Here is a 20067-nt window from a genome sequence, read left to right as displayed (position 1 = left end):
CAAAAAAAAAAAAAGAAAAGAAGAAAATAGGAAACTTTGCATATGTATATATTTATATATATATTTACCTTTTTATTTGTACATGTGTATATGTACTGCATGACTACAGGTGTCTACACAGACCAGTAGCATACTGATTCCCTGGAAATCGAGGCTATTGTTTATTTGTAGATGACAGCACATCCTATTAAATTAGTTACTTGACGCTATATAGTCAAAGCATGGACATGACAACAAATTCAAAGTAATCTAGAAGCTAAAGGAATGTCAATAGAGTTTCTTTTAATTCAAAATTCTCACTGACTACATTCTTTGGCTTCTAGATAAATATTTTTATTATAGAGCTTATATAGTATATAAATATGGAGTGTATGACACAATATATACATTTTTGTATTTTTTTAAGTTAAAGAAGTCATATGTTTTCCAAATCAATATTTATGTTTAGTGCCTTTAATATATTCTTTTCATCTCATAGCTATCTCTTTTCTTTAAATTTTATTATCTTCTTACAACCATTCTCTTACCATTTTCCTCAACTATTTTCTGTTCTTATCTAATTGTCCATCCTACTTGGCAAAATGCTAACTTGAGAAGTAGAGTCCTCTCACTTGGCTCTCCATTCCCGATCTCTACTGCCATCTCTGCTATCCACCTTCCACTGTGTACTAGCCATAGAATTTACAGTTACACAAGGGCCATTTTATGTACTTCGGAATTCATGTTACTTAAAACAGGACTCAATATCTGTTGACTAAATGTATGCCTTCCATACTGTTAATTCACTCAAGATACATCAGAGTAAAATACAGCTAATTACTTAAGTCTATTCCATTATAAATATGTGTGTTTTCTCTTTTGCTATGTTTTGATCATTATAACTAATCAACATCTTCTTGCATTACTTGAAAAACTCTTCTCTCCTATGACCCCAAAAAATACTTCATGCATTCAATTATTTTTACACAAGTCTGCTATCTTAATATATTTCTCTTCCCCTCAATAGCCTATTGAGTGACCATAATGTGCCAGAAACTGTATGCTTATCTGTATTATAAACTTTGAAAACTAACCTCAGAAAATTTCAGATAAAGTAATTAATTAAGAACACATAACTACCAAAGACTAGAGAGGTATTCAAACAGTTTTGGGTATTCTTTTACATATACATAAACTATCATTCGGCTTTTCTACAATAACATTCTTCTTTTGTTTTAGTTATACTTTGTGGATATTTCATTTCCTCCCTAGGTCTGTCCCAAGATATCTATTTGGCACAACACAACAAATACCACATACATACATTCAAACTCTTTTACATGTATTAATCATGCCTTAGGAATGGGACCTGGAGTTCTTTTTCCATAGTAGCATGCACATTTCTATAAATGTATGTAAGTGGCTTTTCACAATGACCCATTTATCTCTATAAGCAAAATTTTGCTCATAAGCAATTACATAATGGTTAAACGTAGGGACTAATGTACTAAAACTAATAACTTAAAATACTATTTCTGCCTTCCTGTCAAAACATGTACATTTCTATTTGTTTGACATGTCCACCATACATGTTCATATCTCATTCTTCTACTGTGTGGAGAGTAAGTAATTAGACAAAAATAAAGGTTGGTCTGTTGCCCTTGACAACACAGTAACTGTATTTTCTCAGTGTGCACAATTCTTACAGCAGCATATTTCAGACTTGTATCACCACTGACAATCCCATAAGATTTGCCTTCTTAATTTGGCTCTACAAATACTCACTCAACCTCTCTGTCCAAATACTCATCTTGCTGCTAAAAAGTCTATTATGAAACTAAAATTTTGACTGTATTGCTTTGTTCGGTGTAGATTCAAACCCATTCTCCTAGCTTACATAGATTAAGTGAGTTGACCTCTTTTTAAAAGCTTTTCTTTTGATAAAATGAAATAAATACCATGAAAATAGTAATAGAGAGAAACTAGCTCCAAACTGAAAGTGAGACCCAGAGAGGGAATACGGAGGAAGAAGGAGAGAAAACCTGTAATTGTGGTTTGGTTCACCAAACACCGCTTGCTGTCAATCATTTTTACATCTACCCTCAGATGGACTGGTGAAAATGGATGATGTACTATTTCTGCATATATTATTAATTTTTATCTAGATATTACTCATTTTACTATATCAACTAATTCCAGAAAAATTATTTTAGTCAAACTAAGTGAAATTTCCATTTTTGATATTTAAATTACTTTATTTGTGATTCCAATTTTCATCAGCACTATTATGATATGCAAAGTCTAAAATAAGTAGAACAAGAATGTTTGTATGTGGTTACTGAGTACATTTTTTCTAAAACTGTTTTGTTGTCATTTTTGCAGCAAACAAGATTTTGAGACTGCAGATACAGTAAGTCCAAAAGTCATTCAATTAGAGAACAATGTACAGTTTGATTGTGGTACTAATACTATCCCTTTATTTCGTTTATTTATCAGACTGGAAGCAGAAATTAGTGAAAAAGCTAATGTTTATATCATTGTAATGACCCTAAAAGTAATAATCACAAAGAACATTTTATGACTATAGCTAGGATTTACATTGTAGTTGTTTAAAATACATTTAAAATTTACCTGATAACAAACTGTCTTAAAAGACAGAAATTTATACAATAAAAATAAATGTTATCTAATGTTTCAAAACCATGTGCAACCCTAACTTGGAGTTAAAAAATCTTTAAGTATCAATTCCATTACATTTGTAATTTTGAAAAACAATTTTAATTCAATAAGCAATCATAATTTTAGCACATAAAAGGAATCAAATCTTGTTTATTAATTCTACCATTATTTCCTGTGTATTGCTATTATATATTCACTAAAGTAGTTTGTAAGTTCTAAATTGCCTACGAAAAGCACTTATTTTGGCTTCTCTCTTACATTTAGTTGCTGTGGTAACATATAATCTCTCAAAAGTCACAATAGCCTCAAGAAAAATTTATTTAAGTCCATAATACCTATAATTTTATTTCACAGCTTTCACTATTTAAAAATTAAGCTTCTCAAACATATCTACCATCCAATGAAATTTAATTTTGAAGGATACAATGATGCTATTTCAAGTAAAATTTGAATCCCATATTATTTTTTCTCCATCATCATTATTACTTGTTCTTATGAGGCAGGAGGTGGCTATATATCATGTCCTAGTCTTGAACTTATGTGGCACATGCTAGCTTTAATCCCCTTACTGTAGACACTTAGGTACTGCGAATATAGGCATGTATTACTACATCCAGGTAAGTAATCACTTTGTTTAAAATTGCTATTGCACCCACCGCCTTGATTCTGGAGTTCAGACAGGATGTAGAATGCTATGTAAGCATTGTGCCTCTCAGCCTTAGCCCTAAACTGTTCTTCTAAAACAAGTGGAATGTTTGACTGGTTGCCCAACTCTTTTCTCTAACAATCTCTGGAATTTAGTATTATTTCCAAGTCTATGTATTGTAAGTGAGTATTTAAAGGTGGAAACTATTCTTTGAAAGGTGATTTAATCTGATGTCCTCCCAAAATACGTTATCTGTGCACAAACGTCTATGAAGTGCAGCCCATAAGATTAAAGTGCTGATGTTATAAATTCCATTTGCTTACAGTCAGAAGACATTGAGTCATTGATTCCCAAAGGACTGTCAGAGTTTACAAAACAGCAAATTCGTTATATTCTGCAGGTAAGATGGGATCAGTGTCCAATTTCGATATAATAGTTTTTGTTTCATCGTATTATATTTCATTTTGTCATGTTTGGTCGTTATCTCTTAGAAGCCTGCTGTTTTATAATGAGAGAATGGAAGGAAGCAAATGGAGAGAGAAGGGAAGGGAAGGAGGAGCTAGGAGGAGTAGAGGGAGAGGAAACTAGAAACAGGATGCATTGTATGACAAAAGAATCTATTTTCAATTAAAAAAATTTAAAAGTAGTAACACTACATTTCAGATAATGTTGTTACATGTATTGATTTTAAATATTTCATAATAATCGTAAAATGTGTTTTTTAAAAGTAATCAATCCTAGGAAACTGCTACTTAGCATGATTCTCGAAGAATGGATAGCTTCAAATAAAAGCCATGGTCCACAGGAGTTGATTATATTTTAATTAGATAGGATCACATTTTAGCTCAGTCAGACCACCAAGACTTGAGTGTCTAGCATTCAGAAAATCGACCTTGAAGTGTTGCCTGCTGTGAATTGTTCTTATCGACTCTTCCGCACTTTAGTAGAACCTGATTCTAAATCAGTCTTTCTCTTCTCTTCCTCATGCACATTTCATACTCTACTTCTCCCTGTTCCAAGTTCAGGTGTTGCCTTCTCTTTCCAGCGTTGTGCAAGGATAGAATCCAGAGGAATAGGAAATTTTCCTGTAATAAGGAAGCCAAGGAAATATGACCGAAAGTAGTATGTATATATCTAGAAAAAAAAACAAAACAAATGCTAGCCAGGATGCAGAGGAAAAGGAACCCTTATATATGGTCTATGGAAATGCAAAGTATCCAGACACTATGGAAATCACTAGGAAGGTTCCTCAAAAACTAAAATAAAACTACTCGCAGTTTATTTTGCTGTGATGAGGCTGAATTACACTTTGCACTTCCAAGTAACAATCCATCTTTGTAGGAAGTCAGGGCAGGAACTCAAGCAGAAGACATGAACAAATACAGCTACTGGCTTACTGCCCCTGGCTTACTCAATCTGCTTCTATTTCTTATTTATTTACATCTCAAATGTTATCCCCTTTCCCAGTTTCCACTCCACAAACCCCCTATTCTATCCCCCTGCCCCTGCTTCTATGAGGGTGCTCCCCCACCCACCCACTCCCTCCCACCTCACTGCCCTAGCATTCCCCTGTACTGGGGCACAGAGCCTTAAATCTGCTTTCTTTTTTTAAAATTTAATTTAATCTTTTTTTGTACAATCCAGATATTATCCCCTCCCAGGCCACATCCCATGCCTCCTCCCCCACCCCATCTCGAGGAGGATGCCCCCATCCCTCCATTCCCTACTCTACCAGACCAGCCCTCTCCCTGGGGCTTCCAGCCCCTTGAGGGTTGTTAGATGCATCATCTGTGACTTTTGCAGTCTTCTGCTGTCTATGTGTTGGGGGCCTCATCTCAGCTCCTGTATGCTGCATGGTTGGTGACTCAGTGTCTGAGAGATCTTGGAAGTCCAGGTTAGTTGAGACTTCTGGTCTTCCCTACAGGGTCAGCCTCTTTCTCATTCTCTTCCAACTTTTCCCTAATCAACCAGAGGGGTCAGCAGCTTCTGTCCATTGGTTGGGTTTAAATATCTGCATCGGATTCTTTCAGCTGCTTGTTGGGTTTTTTGGACGGCAGTCATGATAGGCCTGTTTTTCTGAACACTCCATGGCCTCAGTAAGTGTCAGGCCTGGGGCCGTCCCTTGAACTGCATCCCAATTTGGCCTGTGGCTGGACCTCCTTTTCCTCAAACTCCTCTCCAATTTTGTCCCTGCAGTTCTTTCAGACAGGAACAATTCTGCGTCTGAGTTTTTGATTCTGGGATGGCAACCCCATCCCTGTACCTGATGCTCTATCTTTCTACTGGAGGTTCCCCACTGTAGGGCATTTCATCTAAGGTTCCTCCCTTTGAGTTCTGAGACTCTTTCACCTCCCAGGCCTCTGGTATATTCTAGAGGGTCCCACAACCTTCTACCTCCCAAGGTTGCCTGTTTCTATTCTTTCTGCTGGCCCTCAGGGCTTCAGTCCTGTTCTCCCACCCAATACCTGATTATGTTCCCCTCCCTGTCCCCTTTCGCATCCAGGTTCCTCCCTCTCTCTCTCCCCATCCGGTGAGTGATTGATTTCTCCTCCCTCCCAAGTAGGATTGAGGTGTCCTCACTTGGGCCCTTTAGCTTGTTAACCTTCTTGAGTTCTATGGATTGTATCCTGGGTAATCTGTAATTTTTAGCATCAATATCCACTTATTAGTGACTACATACCATGCATGTCCTTTTGGGTCTGGGTTATCTCAATCTTCTTTCTTACATAACTCAATATCACCATCTCAAGGGTGGCACTTTCCACAGAGATCTAGGCCCTCCTAACTCAACCATTAATTAATATACCACAGACTTCTCTTCTTTTTATTCTTTGTTCTGCTTATTTATGAAATACATGGCATTACAGAATTCCATTTAGATTTGTTATTATTATTTTCAGGTACATCGTTTTAGTAGTTTCTTTAGCTATCAGATTATATATCTATTATTTAATTCCATGTGTAGATCTGAGCACATTTTACCAGTTTCAGAAGCTGTAGAAAGCTTTGAGGGTTTTATGTCTCTTTACCATTATATTTATATTATTCTGAAACATTTCTTCTCTGATCATAAACAACATATTTGTACCATAAATTTTATTTCATCTATCAAATATAAATAAAAAGTTCAACAAAATTATAGCCTGTTGTATTTACCCATATAACTTTTTTCCTTCTTAATACCCAATTGCTTTAGAATTTTATTCTATTTAGAGAAATTCCTTTAGCTAGTCTAAAAGTAGGTCTAATAGTTATTTGTTATTTACATTTCCAAGGCCTGAAAAATACCATGGTTTGTTCTCTTCATTTGAAAAGGAACTCTATTTCTTTTTTTTATAAAATTCATAGTTGACATTTCTGTTCTTTGAGCATTTTATGAGTTTTTTCCCTCTTTTTAAGTTTTATTTTTAAAATTGTTTTATATATTTACATTCCAAATGTTGCCTCCCCATCCCTGTCCACCCTCCAAGAGTTCTTCGGCACACCCACCCCCCTTTTTCTCTGAGAGGGTGCTTCCCCACCTGCACCCCAACATCCCTATTCCCTTGGGCATCAAGCCTTTACAGGATAGGAATATTCTCTCCCACTGAGGCCAGAGAAGGCAGCCCTCTCATACGTATGTGAGGGGTGGTGGGTGGGGGAAGAAGGGACTACAGACCAGTCCATGTGTGTTCTTTGGTTGGTGGTTTAGTCCCTTGGAGCTTTGAGGTGTCTGGTTGGTTGATGTTGTTCTTCCTATGGGGTTGCAAACCTCTTCAGCTCCTTTGACCTTCCCCTAACTCCTCCAGAGGTGTCCCGGAATTCAGTATCTGCATCTCATTGCCATTATTTCTAGGAGAACTTGCTATTGTTTTATGGTTTTCCAATAACTAAGGCTTTTCTTACACTTTTCGGGTTTTGATTTAAGTAGTTTTTATTTTGATTTCTCAAGGATTAGATTTCTTTGAATATATCCTGTTTGGTATTCATACTTTTTCTCCATCCCCCTCCATCCAACTCTCTCTGTATGTACAGATATATTAATGAAAATTGCTAATACAGAGAACTTATTAGCCACTGCTTCTCTGAATATTCTTTTATTTTCTGCCTTTAATTCCAGGGTTCTCATTATGTGACCATTAGATATGCATAAAGGCATAGAGGATTCTTGGATCAATTTCATTATAGTAATTTTTTTTACTGTTGCTTATATTATGAACTTTCCTTTGTACGTTACTTTTCTCTGTCCTTTCTCTTCATTTTTATAACCCATTCATTACGATTTTTCTTGTTGCTATTTTCTTGTTTATAGGGATTATTCTAAAATTTTTATTCAGTTATTCTTTTTATTACCCATTTCTTTGCCAAGACTCAATGGTCTGTTGTAGAATAATCTGTTTTAAGCCTATTTCTTAATTTCTTTTTTGTTTTTTTTATTGTTTTAATTTTCCAAGCATTTAATTAATGAAGAAAATAATTTCATTAGGAGATTTTCTTTTCTTTTCTTTCCTTTCTTTCTTTCTAGCAGTACTGCAATTTATTTGACGTTCAGCAGGTTCACTTTCATCCACATTGACCATCTGTAGAGTGTTGAATGTGGTAACAGGCACATAAGTTTCCAATGTGAGCTTGTTTGGTGAATCCTCATCCTCATTATGTTTTCTGGACAAACCTACTCAGATGCGATATAGAACATTCCTTATTTCCTTGGCCCAGACAGCTTTATCGAGCCTGATGTCCATGCACTCACTTGGATTCCCCATTTTCTTCAAGGGGAATTTCCGAATTTCTTAGAGTTCCCAAGGAACATGCTTCTTGAAGCCCCCAATGGATGCACTTGTGAATGTTGACGGTGTTTTCTCAGGTCACCATCTCATTGATGGCAGAACGGTCCTTCTTCTTCTAGCCACCCTTCTTTATGGGAGCCATTCTACTGGGCTCAAGTTGGAAAGGAAGGGTGCAAGGGATTGTGGGATGGAAAGTTGTGCAGGCCATACAACTCTCATTAGGAAATTTTTCCGTTTATCCGCCATTGTACATATTTATCTACCCATTCCTCACTTTTTCCTTGATCCTCCTACAGGTAAACCTTCCTACAACGACCCCCCCAAAAAACCCTACTTCTCCTTCGATATGATTCCCTTTTTTCCATGTTAGAGAACGCACACACACACACACACACACACACACACACACACATGTGTATGTACATATATTTTTTCCATGCATAAAAGAAAAAATATGAAGTCTGCCTTGTTTTGCTTAAAGAATCTGCCATTCTAGCCACTGCTCAAAATAGCAGTGTTAGTCTTTATGACTAAATAAAACTCATATATACATAGTATATACCTAAGAGTATTGTGGCTGGATTATATGGTAGTTTCTTTTATAATGTTTTGTGAAATCCTCCACATTGATTTCCCTAGTGGCTACACAAGCTTACACTCCTATCAGAAATATATTTACATCCCATCCCCCTGCATCCTGGTCAGAGTCAGTTGTTTGTTTGTATGAAAGTTTAAAAAAGAAACTGTGATAGGAGTAATTACTGGATGCAGTAATTAAATTTTATAATTTGAAATTTATTGGTTCATGATTTTCTATAGTTTATGTTATTTTTGTTTAAAGAGACAATATTTTTGAATAGCTTTGCTTCTGAAAATTAAATGTCAATATTCTCTTATGGCTTTTAATATCATGAGAACTACAGCTTTTGTATGTGTGTATGTCTGTCATTCTGTCTGTCTATCTAGAACTGATATTCAATCACATATTTTGTCAGGCATTCCTGGTTTAATTGATGGAAAAAAATCTGTGGCTTTCTCTTTCTCAATTTTTGTAATTTCTTGCTAAAGGATTTTATGGTTGCTTGAAAGCTTTTGTTGGGAAATTCTAAAAATTCCTTGTATCTTGATATTGATATCTATCATTTGATTTTCCTTATCAACTTGAGACTTCTTTTTAGTCTTTCAGTGAGTATTGAATCTAGCTGAAAACCTGAGCACTTGGTTACTCTGTTATGAAACTTTTAACACATGAAAGTCTTATTCTGATATCTTGTTTTGGAAGGTTACCTCCTGTGGTAAACATTCTGAGGAAGTGGGACAGTTTCTATTAACTGCCAAGTTGAAGTGAATGTTCTTCTAATTGGCCTGATTACATATGATACAACGGAAGGCTTTATGATGTCAGTTGATATGACAGAGCTTGGGGTATCATTTTTGTGGTGTTAGAATGAAAGTTTCATCTCTAGACTCTGCTTTTCCTGACATGAACCTAATAAATAGTGTTGGTGTATCTCTTTAAATCCAGATAATGGCAGAAGTCTGAGCTCATTTCTCATCCTTTTATCCTTACATGAGATAAGAGTCAGAATTTCCCTAAACCAACCTCTCGTGGAGTTTGGTTTGAGTCAAATATTGTCTAAAGGTTTTCTGCAGTATTTCTTTTATCATCTTGAGCTTTCAGTATGTTTTATGTATACATGTTTGTGATTTTTCAGTCATACAAAGAAACCATTAAACTATGAGAGCCAAAGAAGTCTAAAGGGCTGAGCGCTTATACAAACACAATGAGAGCCATTTGAGGTAGTTAGGGAAGACATTAAGAAAGTCTGTCCTGAAGGAGTTTTGCATGACAAAATCTCTCCAAATTCTACATGGTTAAATGGGTATTCATGTCCTCCTATACTCCATATGAGGCCATCCCAACTAATATCAATGACATTCAAGCATGCCAGGAAGATAGGACTATTATGAGCAGTAGTTCTCAGGTCAGATCTGAAAGTTTATCATTTGTTGATGACATGATGCATATACCACATGATCTGATGATATGTCAATAAGCCTGCACCCATTAGTGTGAGGTTTACTACCTTTTACATGTGTGCGTTGCATCATTATTTAACCTGGTGTGTATGATAGCCATTTAGACATGGGTTTTGATATGTCTATATTCCCACGTATTCTGAATTTAATTTTAGTTGTAGAAGTTCATAGGTGGTAATATTTGACTCATCTAAATAAGTAATTCTGAACCTTCCTAAAGTTACTTTGTTGCTACTTCATAACTGTAATTTTGCTACTATTATGACTTGTAATATAAATGTCTAATATGCAGGATATCTGATATTCTACTCCCAAAGGGATCACAACCCTAAGGTTAAGAACCTTGGCAGATGATCTTGTCCCTTCATAGTTCTTTTTTTTTCTTTTATTGGATATTTTGTTTACATTTCAAATGTTATCCCCTTTCCTTGTTTCTGGTCCATAAATACCTATCCCATCACCCTCTCCCCGACTTCTATGAGGGTGCTCCCCAACCCACCCATCCACCCACTCCCGCCGCCCCGCCCTGTCATTCCCCTACACTGGAGCATCTAACCTTAATAGGATCAAGGGCCTCTAGTCCCACTGATGTGAGATAAGGCCATCCTCTGCTACATATGCAGCAAGAGCCTTGGGTGGCTCCATGTGTACTCTTTGGTTGGTGGTTTAGTCCCTGGGAGCTCTGGAGGTTCTGGTTGGTTGATATTGTTTTTCTTCCTCCTTCAGTCCTTTCTCTAACTCTTGTATTGGGGACCCTGTTCTCAGTCCAATGGCTGGCTGTGAGCATCTGCCTCTGTATTTGTCAGGCTCCGGGAGAGCCTCTCAGGAGACAGCTATATCAGGTTCCTGTCAGCATGAACGTCTTGGCACCCGCAATAGTGTCTGGGTTTGGTGTCTGTATACGGAATGGATCCCCAGGTGGGACAGCCTCCAAATGGACTTTCTTTCGGTCTCTGCTCCACACTTTGTCTCTGTATTTCCTCCCATTAGTATTTTGTTTCCCCTTTTAAGGAGGAGTGAAGCATCCACATTTAGGTCTTTTTCCTTCTTGAGCTTCATGTGGTTCTGTGGATTGTATCTTGCGTGTTCCGAACTTTTAGACTAATATGCACATATCAGTGAGTACATACCATGTGTGTTCTACTGTGATTGGGTTACCTCCTCCTAGCTCTTGCTGGGTAGGCAGGTAGTTATGTGCTTGCAACAAACAAAATGGTGTAGTTGCCATCAGGGTTTGCATTCAAAATGCAGCCATCTCGTTCTGTTCACTACTCTGCCTCAATAGCCTGTGTGATTTTGAGGGGCAGCACAGATGAACCACTTTTTCCTATAGTAGAAAACCAAGGTTGAGTTCCAAACACCAACATAGAAGTTAAAAACATTCAGTAACTATACTTCCAGGAGATTTGATGTCCTTTGACTGCCTCCAAGAGCACCAAGCACTCATGTGATGCATATCTAAATGTGCAGGCAAACACTCATACACATGTAAAATGAGCACATCATTTTAAGAATTGTGTTTGGGGATAGCCTACATTTCAAACGTCTCAACGAATTGGGGGATGGGGTGGTGGTAGTGTCACTCAAGACAAATTACTGCCAGAAAACTCCAATTGGAATAGCTTGGGGCAAAGTGCCCTGTACTTGACATACAACTTAATTCTTCACACCTCAGGCAGAATCCATGGCCATCACAGCACACTTCAGTACGTTCTTTATACGACTTGAAGATTAAGTGTCTATTATTTTCCATAATCATTTAAGTAAAGAGTAAAATCAAAAGTGAAAATTAGATGATACAATTCTGCTGTGTGAAGGAAATAGTACTGTTTTCACACAAATGAAAAAAAAATGTTTTCCAAAGGCTTAGTTAAAACCTTTGCAGGAATGTTGCTTGACTTGCTTAAGAGCATAGTCAGAGGGGTTCTAATGTGAGTACAGTGGAGGGTCTAGAGGGAAGGAAAGGGGAAAGTGATAGAATTCTTTTAATTGGAAACATGTATAAAATGCTGGGTGTGGTGGTGCACAGGCCTTTAATCCCAGCATTTGGGAGGCAGAAGCTGGTGAATCTCTGGTGTGTTCAAGGCCAGCATGCTTTAGCTACAGAACAAGTTCCAAACCAGTCAAGGTTACACAGTGAGCGACTATCTCAAAGAATTGTATTAAAAATAAAAAAAAATCTAAAGTATTTTTTGTAACAACAGAATAAAAATACAAACAAGCTACACTTGCTAGTGTTGCCTATTTTGAAGCATTAGTAAAAACAAACCCTCGATCTTTTCCTTCCTTCAGATGAGGGGTATGTCTGACAAGTCCCTGCGACTAGTGCTCTCCACATTCAGCAACATACGGGAGGAACTTGGACATCTTCAAAATGATTTGACAGTAAGATTTAAATATTTTAAATATTTTGATATTTCTTTCTCCTGTATTTCTGATAATTAGCTTCTTAACACAGAAATGAAAACGTTCAGTATACTTTTAAAAATATGTTGTAAAATAACAATATTAGCCATCCATACACATGAATTATTTTGTGAAACAGCTAATTAGCATCAGAAGATGAGAAAGGAACTGTCCCATGAGTGCATGGAAATGTTGATATGCACAAATCATTTAATATCCCACTAAGGTAATTTAATGCTTAAAGCCAGAGTTGTCTACAAAATTAGAAGAACTGTAGTCATTTAATAAGAACTTCCTTCTTTATTGTAATAATAAAAGATATTTTGAATTTCTCTTTAAATAAAACAACTTGAAGACCCCTTTCTCTGATAAAATTTCACTCTACCAAAAAGTACTTTGAGGGCTTTGGAGTGTTTTCCCCTACTTTTCTAGTTAGTTTCTGTAGTCTCATAAAGGTAGCTGGATTTTAATTTGAAGATTCTCCACCTGCTGAGATTAAGAAGTCTTTGTAGATTGAAATAAAACGTAAAAAATTATTCAGAGCATTCTGCTTCATGGCAATCCATAAAATAGTCCTTTCAATATAGGTTTTCAAAGTCCATGTGTTTGTATTTTATATTTCTCTTGATTTTGAAGAATTCCACTTTGTTAAGCAGTTACAGATGAAACAAGTTTTTATTTAAATTTTACAACATAATCAAGACATTATCTGTTAACAATTTTATATAACTCTGAATTATTGCTAGTTATTACTAATAAGTAATTTATGCCTTTAGTCACTGGAAAATGACAAGATAAGACTTGAAAAGGACTTGGCATTCAAGGAAAATCAAATAAAAGAGTATGAAGAACTCTTGGCATCAGTGAGAGCAAATAATCGCCAACAGCAAGTAAGTTGATTGTGTTTTGTAGGTGATACTCTAGAATGATGGCTTTCCACATGCACAATTACTAACACGATGAAGTCCTGAGAAGCAATTCAGACGGTATTACAGTGTGACGGAAGAATCTGGCCATCTGAGAATTGGACAGCTTTGCATATTTTCAACAACTGAATATCCTCCCAAAAAATAGGCAACCTTATGTATTATAAAGCATACAAAGTACACAGTTCTCTATATTTTGGGACAACAAACTTGTCACTGAAAATCTAAGTTGACTCAGTCATTTAATCTAATGATGTATTAAATGGGAAAAATTGTACATCTTATGTTTGTGCACAGAATAGACAAGGGAATGAACTTTATAGGCATTCTGTGTTGTTTGAGCAGATATGGTTCTAACCAAACTATGATGAGCCTTCAGAGTTCATTCTCTCAATTTGGTCTCATGACTTTCCCAAAGTTTTTACAAAGTTAATCATCTTACCACAGTGAAAGGCAAGCTCATTTTAGGGACTGCTAGGATAGTATGATATACTCAGACTAACAAGGATCTAATAACTAAATTGGGACTGAAACTTTTACATAAATGTTATTCCTTTTTACTCAAGTTAGACACATAAGATTAGGGAAAAGATCAAAACATAGAATGATGTTTAAAATATCATCTAAAGGCAAGAATCTAAAGGATTTAGTTTGAAAATTTTTTTCTCCATATTTCTCTATGAATCTCTAGTGTAAAAGGGCACTTACTTTGTAAATTCAAAATGCATTCTTCTTATGGACTTGTACTTTCTTTACAGCAAGGACTTCAAGACTCAAGCTCAAAATGTCAGACATTGGAAGAAAATAACCTTTCTCTTCGACATACACTGTCGGACATGGAATACAGACTAAAAGAACTTGAATATTGTAAACGTAATTTAGAACAAGAGAATAAAAACCTTAGAATACAGGTATTATTTTTTATCGTATTGTCCTCGTTATATAGCCATAAAGCTACCATTTTTAGTAGAATATATAAACTTCACCTTGGGACATATTTGGACCCCTTTGGTTGGCCTTCAATGAAAGTTGTGTTATGCTGATACTTGAGCTTTATCAAACAGCCTGTCAAGATCATTTTTATTATTTCAATATCTTATTTAATCACATGGTATTCATGTCTTAATAAATCCTGAAACCTAATATGTATTTCCTTCATAACAATCTAATTACAGAAAGTTATTTTGGTTTTGTGTAGGTGTCTGAGACTTGCACGGGCTCGATGCTACAGGGTAAAATGGATGAGATTGGCAACCATTATATGGAGATGGTCAAAAACTTGAGACTTGAGAAAGATAGAGAAATCAGCAAGCTAAGGGTATGTTGCTCCTGCATTGCATAAAATTGTCTACAGAAACTTTTTTAAAAACATATTGATTGTTGGGCCTTGAGAGGTAACTCAGAGGTTAAAGAGAGTTTGGGTACCATCAGCCATGTAAGAAGCCATGCATGTCCTCCTTCAAATGCTTGTAACTACAGCTCTCTTAGATCTATTACCTCTTTCTGGCCTCTGCATACACATACAAGCTTGCACATTTATCATGAATGTATGGACAAGTTAATAAGGTAATTTTTTATTAAAATATCATCACCATCACCACCACTCCTCTACTCGGCCACTATTAAAAAGAAAAATAAATTACTGTTACAATTTTAAAGTACTAAAGGAAAAATAAATTGAAGACTTTAATATTTTCTAAAACCTTTTCTTAAATAAACTTTTGTATCTTAAAAAAACAGTGAAACTTCTAACTGGTACTTCAAGTTAAAGGATTTTATACTTTAAGCTATTTTTTTCTAAATTGGCATAAAAGATATTAAGTTCAGTGCCTTGATTTTTATTAATTTTTAACAGCTTATGTTTGGGAGATGGGTGAAGGATCTTTCATAATATTGCTTAATGCATGTTTATTCACAGAAGAATAATATATAACATTGTATAACTAAGCCATAGTTTATCTGGGTGATATTTTGGTTACTTTTTTAATTAAAAATTAATTATACCATTTCCCCCTTTTCTTTCCTCTCTCCAATCTCGCCTGTACATCCATTCATTGCTCCTTCTCCAGATTCTTGCCTTTTTTCTTTAAATATTATTATATATTTTTATAAATGACTAAATACATAAATACAACATGCTCAGCCTATTTAGTGTTACTGTATAATTTTGAGGCTAACCATTCAGTATAGAATAACAAATTAGGGGATGTATACATACAGCAAGCTGTTTCCCCCATTCTCTGCATTCCTTAGTTGCCTGTAGTTGTTTGTTTACAGTAGGGCCTGGTGAGATGGTTTTCTTTCTGTGTTACCATGCTGATTGATAGTATCTTTCTGCAGGTCTTGTTTAGGCAGCAGTATTGAGGTATCGTGGGTGAAATTTCCCAGTCATTGATAGAAAGGTCAATCTCACAGCACATTTACTTGTCTTGTGGCTTGCTTGCTTACAGTCTTACTGTCCCCTCTTCCTTGATATTCCCTGAGCCATAGGTTCAAGAATTGGGTTTTACGTGTATTAATTGTGGCTAAACATGTCATGATCATTTGTTCTCTGCATTTTAACAATTACACATATTAAGAATTTTGTCACTTCTGATAAATTATTACGGACTATGCTTATCTATAATGGACATCAAAATTAGGATATTTGTTAGAGTAAATATATAGTATCTTGCCTTATAATTCTATGTTGAATTGATTTAACTGACCCTTAATTTACTGTGTCCTAAAGGTAGAAAAATATATTTAAATAGCTTATGATTTATTTATTTTTAATTTTTGCGGATTGTTGTTTTGTCTCCATGAGGATATTGAATCCCCTGAAACTGGAGTTTAAAGACCATTGTGAGCTGCCATGTGGGTGCTAGGAATTGAACCTGGGTCATCTGGAAGAGCAGGCAGTGTTCTTACCAGCTGAGCCATTTCTCCAGCCCTGACATTTAAATATCTTGATGGATGAAATGGACAATTATTTTTCTTTCCTAATATTAGTGATTTTTTTCTAAAATAAATTAAAACAAAGTTTGTGAATGGCCTCCTGATCATTCTACAAAATTCCTTTCACTGGTTTCCTCTTTTCCAACCTAATGTTATTAATAGCACTTTAACCTGGCAGCTTCTATGTCCACATATGTGGAAGTGAGGAAGACGTTTGCCTCCAGATCTTCCCTTCGAGTTGCAGCTGTTACTATATTATTCTGGATCATTTCTGAGATGCTTATCTCCCTGGAATGCTCTGAATATTCAGTAAAGACATGGATCAAAAGTCATTTTTGTGAACCGAAGGCCACTGTCTATAACATTAAGATTGAAGGGGCCTTAATTTGTTTCTGATTAAATCTGAAGTGCCTCTTTTCTTAGCTTTATTTTATTGCTATGGCTTAAAGCAGTTGAATAGACAGTACTTAATCACAAATCACAAGCACAGATTTTTAAGATGAGAAACTTGAAACTGGCATTTCAAATTATGCTTTATATCAATAAAATTCTATAGACATTTATAGAAATTGATATATTACTTTTCATTTAATAACTAGCTATGTGGCTTGACTTAACTATGCTATATTAGCATTAAGTTGTATTTTTAAAATCATGATAATTATTATTATTTCTAAATCCTTAGTCTCAATTAAACCAGTACCAAAAAGATGTTTCAAAAAGAGAAGGAAGTTGTAGTGATTTCCAATTCAAACTTCATGAATTGACAAGTTTGCTGGAAGAGAAGGATTCTCTTATAAAGCGTCAATCAGAGGTAAGAAAAGGGAGAGAAAATGCAAGGTGAAGAATGGTACACTTAAGTTCTATATAATAAATAATTCCCATGGATTAGGAAAGGACACATTGAGAGGGAGCGATGGTTAAAGGCTCCTAATGAAAACACCAAGGAAAGGACACATCTCCAAGATATAATTTACTATATATCAATGTATGTATATGAATTTACCCATAATGGAATGAAAGAAGGAATTGAAGTTATAAAAAAAAAGACAGGTGCTGTACATTTACTATTTCTAAGACACTGGATTTTTATTTTATTACAGTGAAATTCTCTAAAGCCTGTGAGCTCATTCTTAGATCATGAACTCCTCCTTCACAGTAGTCCTTTAGAACTTAGCATACTAGATTCATTGTGTTGTATTGGTACCATGTAGCCCAGAATCTAGTATATACAAAGTTCTAAAGGAACTACTATTATTTTAAAAATGGCACTCACAGTAACATTCATAATAAATTTGTTAGGTCTCTGAATTTACTTCCTTATGGAAATTTCACTATCATTATTATTATTATTAATTTGCCTTCATTTTCAACTGCTCAGAACAAAAAATAAATCACATCTTCATACTGACAGCCATGTCCATCCAATTGTCAGCATCCTACCTCAGTTAGTGGGGTTCTTAAAAGGCATGTATAAGATTTTGGCTACTGTGGATAAACATTAGTAGAATTACAAAACAGGAGGCATGCTGGGGTTTCTTGTAAACATCTTACCTAATGCTTATATTTCTATTTAAATTATTACTGTGCTTTATTTGCAAGGAACTCTCAAAGTTGAGACAAGAAATATATTCATCCCATAACCAACCCTCTGGGGGTGGAAGGACTACAATCACCACAAAAAAGTAATGTACTTTAAAATGACGTTCTAATGGGCCAAGTTATTATAAAATTTAAGTTATTATTCTCCTAGTGGATGTGTGTATTACTAAAAAGGGTTTGTATCTTTTATTTGTCAGCAATTCTACTAGAGAATGAATGTTCAAAAAAGGCATTGATATCATGGTCAGGATAATTGTGTATCATATTTACAGTATGTTAAATACTATAAAATAATAACAAATCAGTTTTTATGTAATTAGGGCTATCAGTTGATAGCTATTTAGTTGTACTAAGTTGTGGAAAGCAATCTTTACCTTGCCCTGATTATTCAAATTGAGATTAGTAACCCTTTATGTAAAAAGCATGTTTCACTAATTAAAGTTTATGCCTGAAACCTTGGATAATATAAACTCATATAAAACTTTGATTTTTTATTTGATTTTAAAGCATATATTATCAAGGTCAGCACATAATTTTTCCATTATTAAGTACAGTTGTTTTAAGTATGTTGACTTAAAGAATATATACATCTGAACTTTCAGCATCAGTAATTTTGTGCTTTAGGAAATAAAATGTGTGCTATCACCAGTTGAACTGATAGTGAAGAAGGCTGAGTCAGTGACTGAGTAGCATGTAAAGTACGGATACATTAAGGAATAGTTTGCATGCCGATTGTAGGACAACAGCACAAGGTTTTATTAGCCTACTCAGTGTATAACATTTGTAACTTAAGAGTTATTTATTCGGGAAAATTTTAATTAGTGTTTTAGGAATTTAGTGAATTTAGGAAAGAATATCAGGAAGTGTTGGTAATTAAGGCAGAGGCAGGATACTGCTTTTTTCTATGTATAAAAAGTCACTATAGAGTTCTACCACACAAGATACGACTGTGACATACATTACTGTGTCACTTTAATAAACTTTCTAGAATCCAGTTGATTTTCCTTTCCCTATCCTGTAACCATGAAAACCTCCAAGTGGTGAGCTCAGCAATTATGGTACTTACTTTGTTTTTATCTTTTCTGTGTATTATAATCCTGTGCTACCAGTGAGCCATCAAAATCAGAAGCATATGTTCCTCCCTTTATTTAACATAAAATATGTACTTTCATATTTGGGAAGGCATTTCATTTGAAGTCATTCAGTGATAAATTTATTTCTGCAGGGGAATAGGAATGGGAATGACTACAAATGAAAGTTATTTCATACTACTAGTAACTCTGTTTTTGGTGTATAGGTACAGAACACAGTATCCAATCCTAGGTCTCCTGTACGATGACTATGAATATATACCACCAGGTAGTGATACACAAACTATTGTGATCGAGAAAACAGAAGACAAATGGACTTGTGTAAGTTTATTTGGGTATTTTTAGCCTATTTTAATTACATATTTATAGCTTTTAAAAATGAGGTAAAATATCAGATGTCATAGACAATTTGAAGTGGGACAGAACATGAATGTGAATGGATCAATAGAATTTATCTTGTAAGCTTCAATGAGGATACTTGTTACCTTTTATTCCTTTAAAAAATGGAAAACAGATTTGTGTCTATTTTCTGACTAAACTATAATATCTTCCAGTTTTAAATTCTGGGGTTTAATCTGAAGCCAAGTAACCATGCGAATAACATCTACTCAAAAATTTTCTTTCGTCAACTTCCTTCTCTAACATAACCAGATAACATAGATATCAACGCCATTCTAAATAATTCAACTCATTACTACAGGGCTGATTGTTTTACAATCTCTTCTTGTACATGGATGCCAGCTACTTTCTTCAGATGTTTACTGCTTTCTTTGTCAACATTTAGAATAGTGATCATCAAAGAGGAAGTATTTATTCCCCAGCACAATAGTTCTCTCCAGTGGCATCTACTTTCCTACTCCAGAATGTTTACTGTATTTGGACATTTTCAGTTTTCAGTAGAGATCAGCAATATTGACATCAACTGGGTATAGACCAAAGTGCTGCCATACATCCTATGGTATGCAGGGTACTCTTTACAAAAGATCATATGATCC

At 35.1% G+C, this 20067-nt stretch overlaps 1 protein-coding gene across 4 annotated transcripts in view; it reads left to right on the top strand.

Moving 5' to 3' along the window:
* Pof1b (POF1B, actin binding protein) overlaps positions 1-20067 on the top strand; it is a 65095-nt gene that overhangs the window by 41473 nt on the left and 3555 nt on the right. For 2 of the 4 annotated variants that reach the window (XM_087599362.1, NM_001106934.1), the window contains 9 exon segments: positions 2362-2389; positions 3630-3704; positions 12403-12495; positions 13293-13406; positions 14201-14353; positions 14641-14760; positions 17065-17193; positions 17982-18064; positions 19279-19393. In XM_087599362.1, the coding sequence (XP_087455488.1) occupies positions 2362-2389; positions 3630-3704; positions 12403-12495; positions 13293-13406; positions 14201-14353; positions 14641-14760; positions 17065-17193; positions 17982-18064; positions 19279-19393 (910 nt within the window). 4 annotated transcript variants of the gene reach the window in all.

Source organism: Rattus norvegicus, chromosome X (assembly GCF_021556685.1).
Source record: "Rattus norvegicus strain SHRSP/BbbUtx chromosome X, alternate assembly SHRSP_T2T, whole genome shotgun sequence".
Lineage (NCBI taxonomy): Eukaryota > Metazoa > Chordata > Mammalia > Rodentia > Muridae > Rattus > Rattus norvegicus.
Note: the sequence above shows the minus strand (reverse complement) of the source record. Positions and strands in the feature narration are given on the sequence as shown.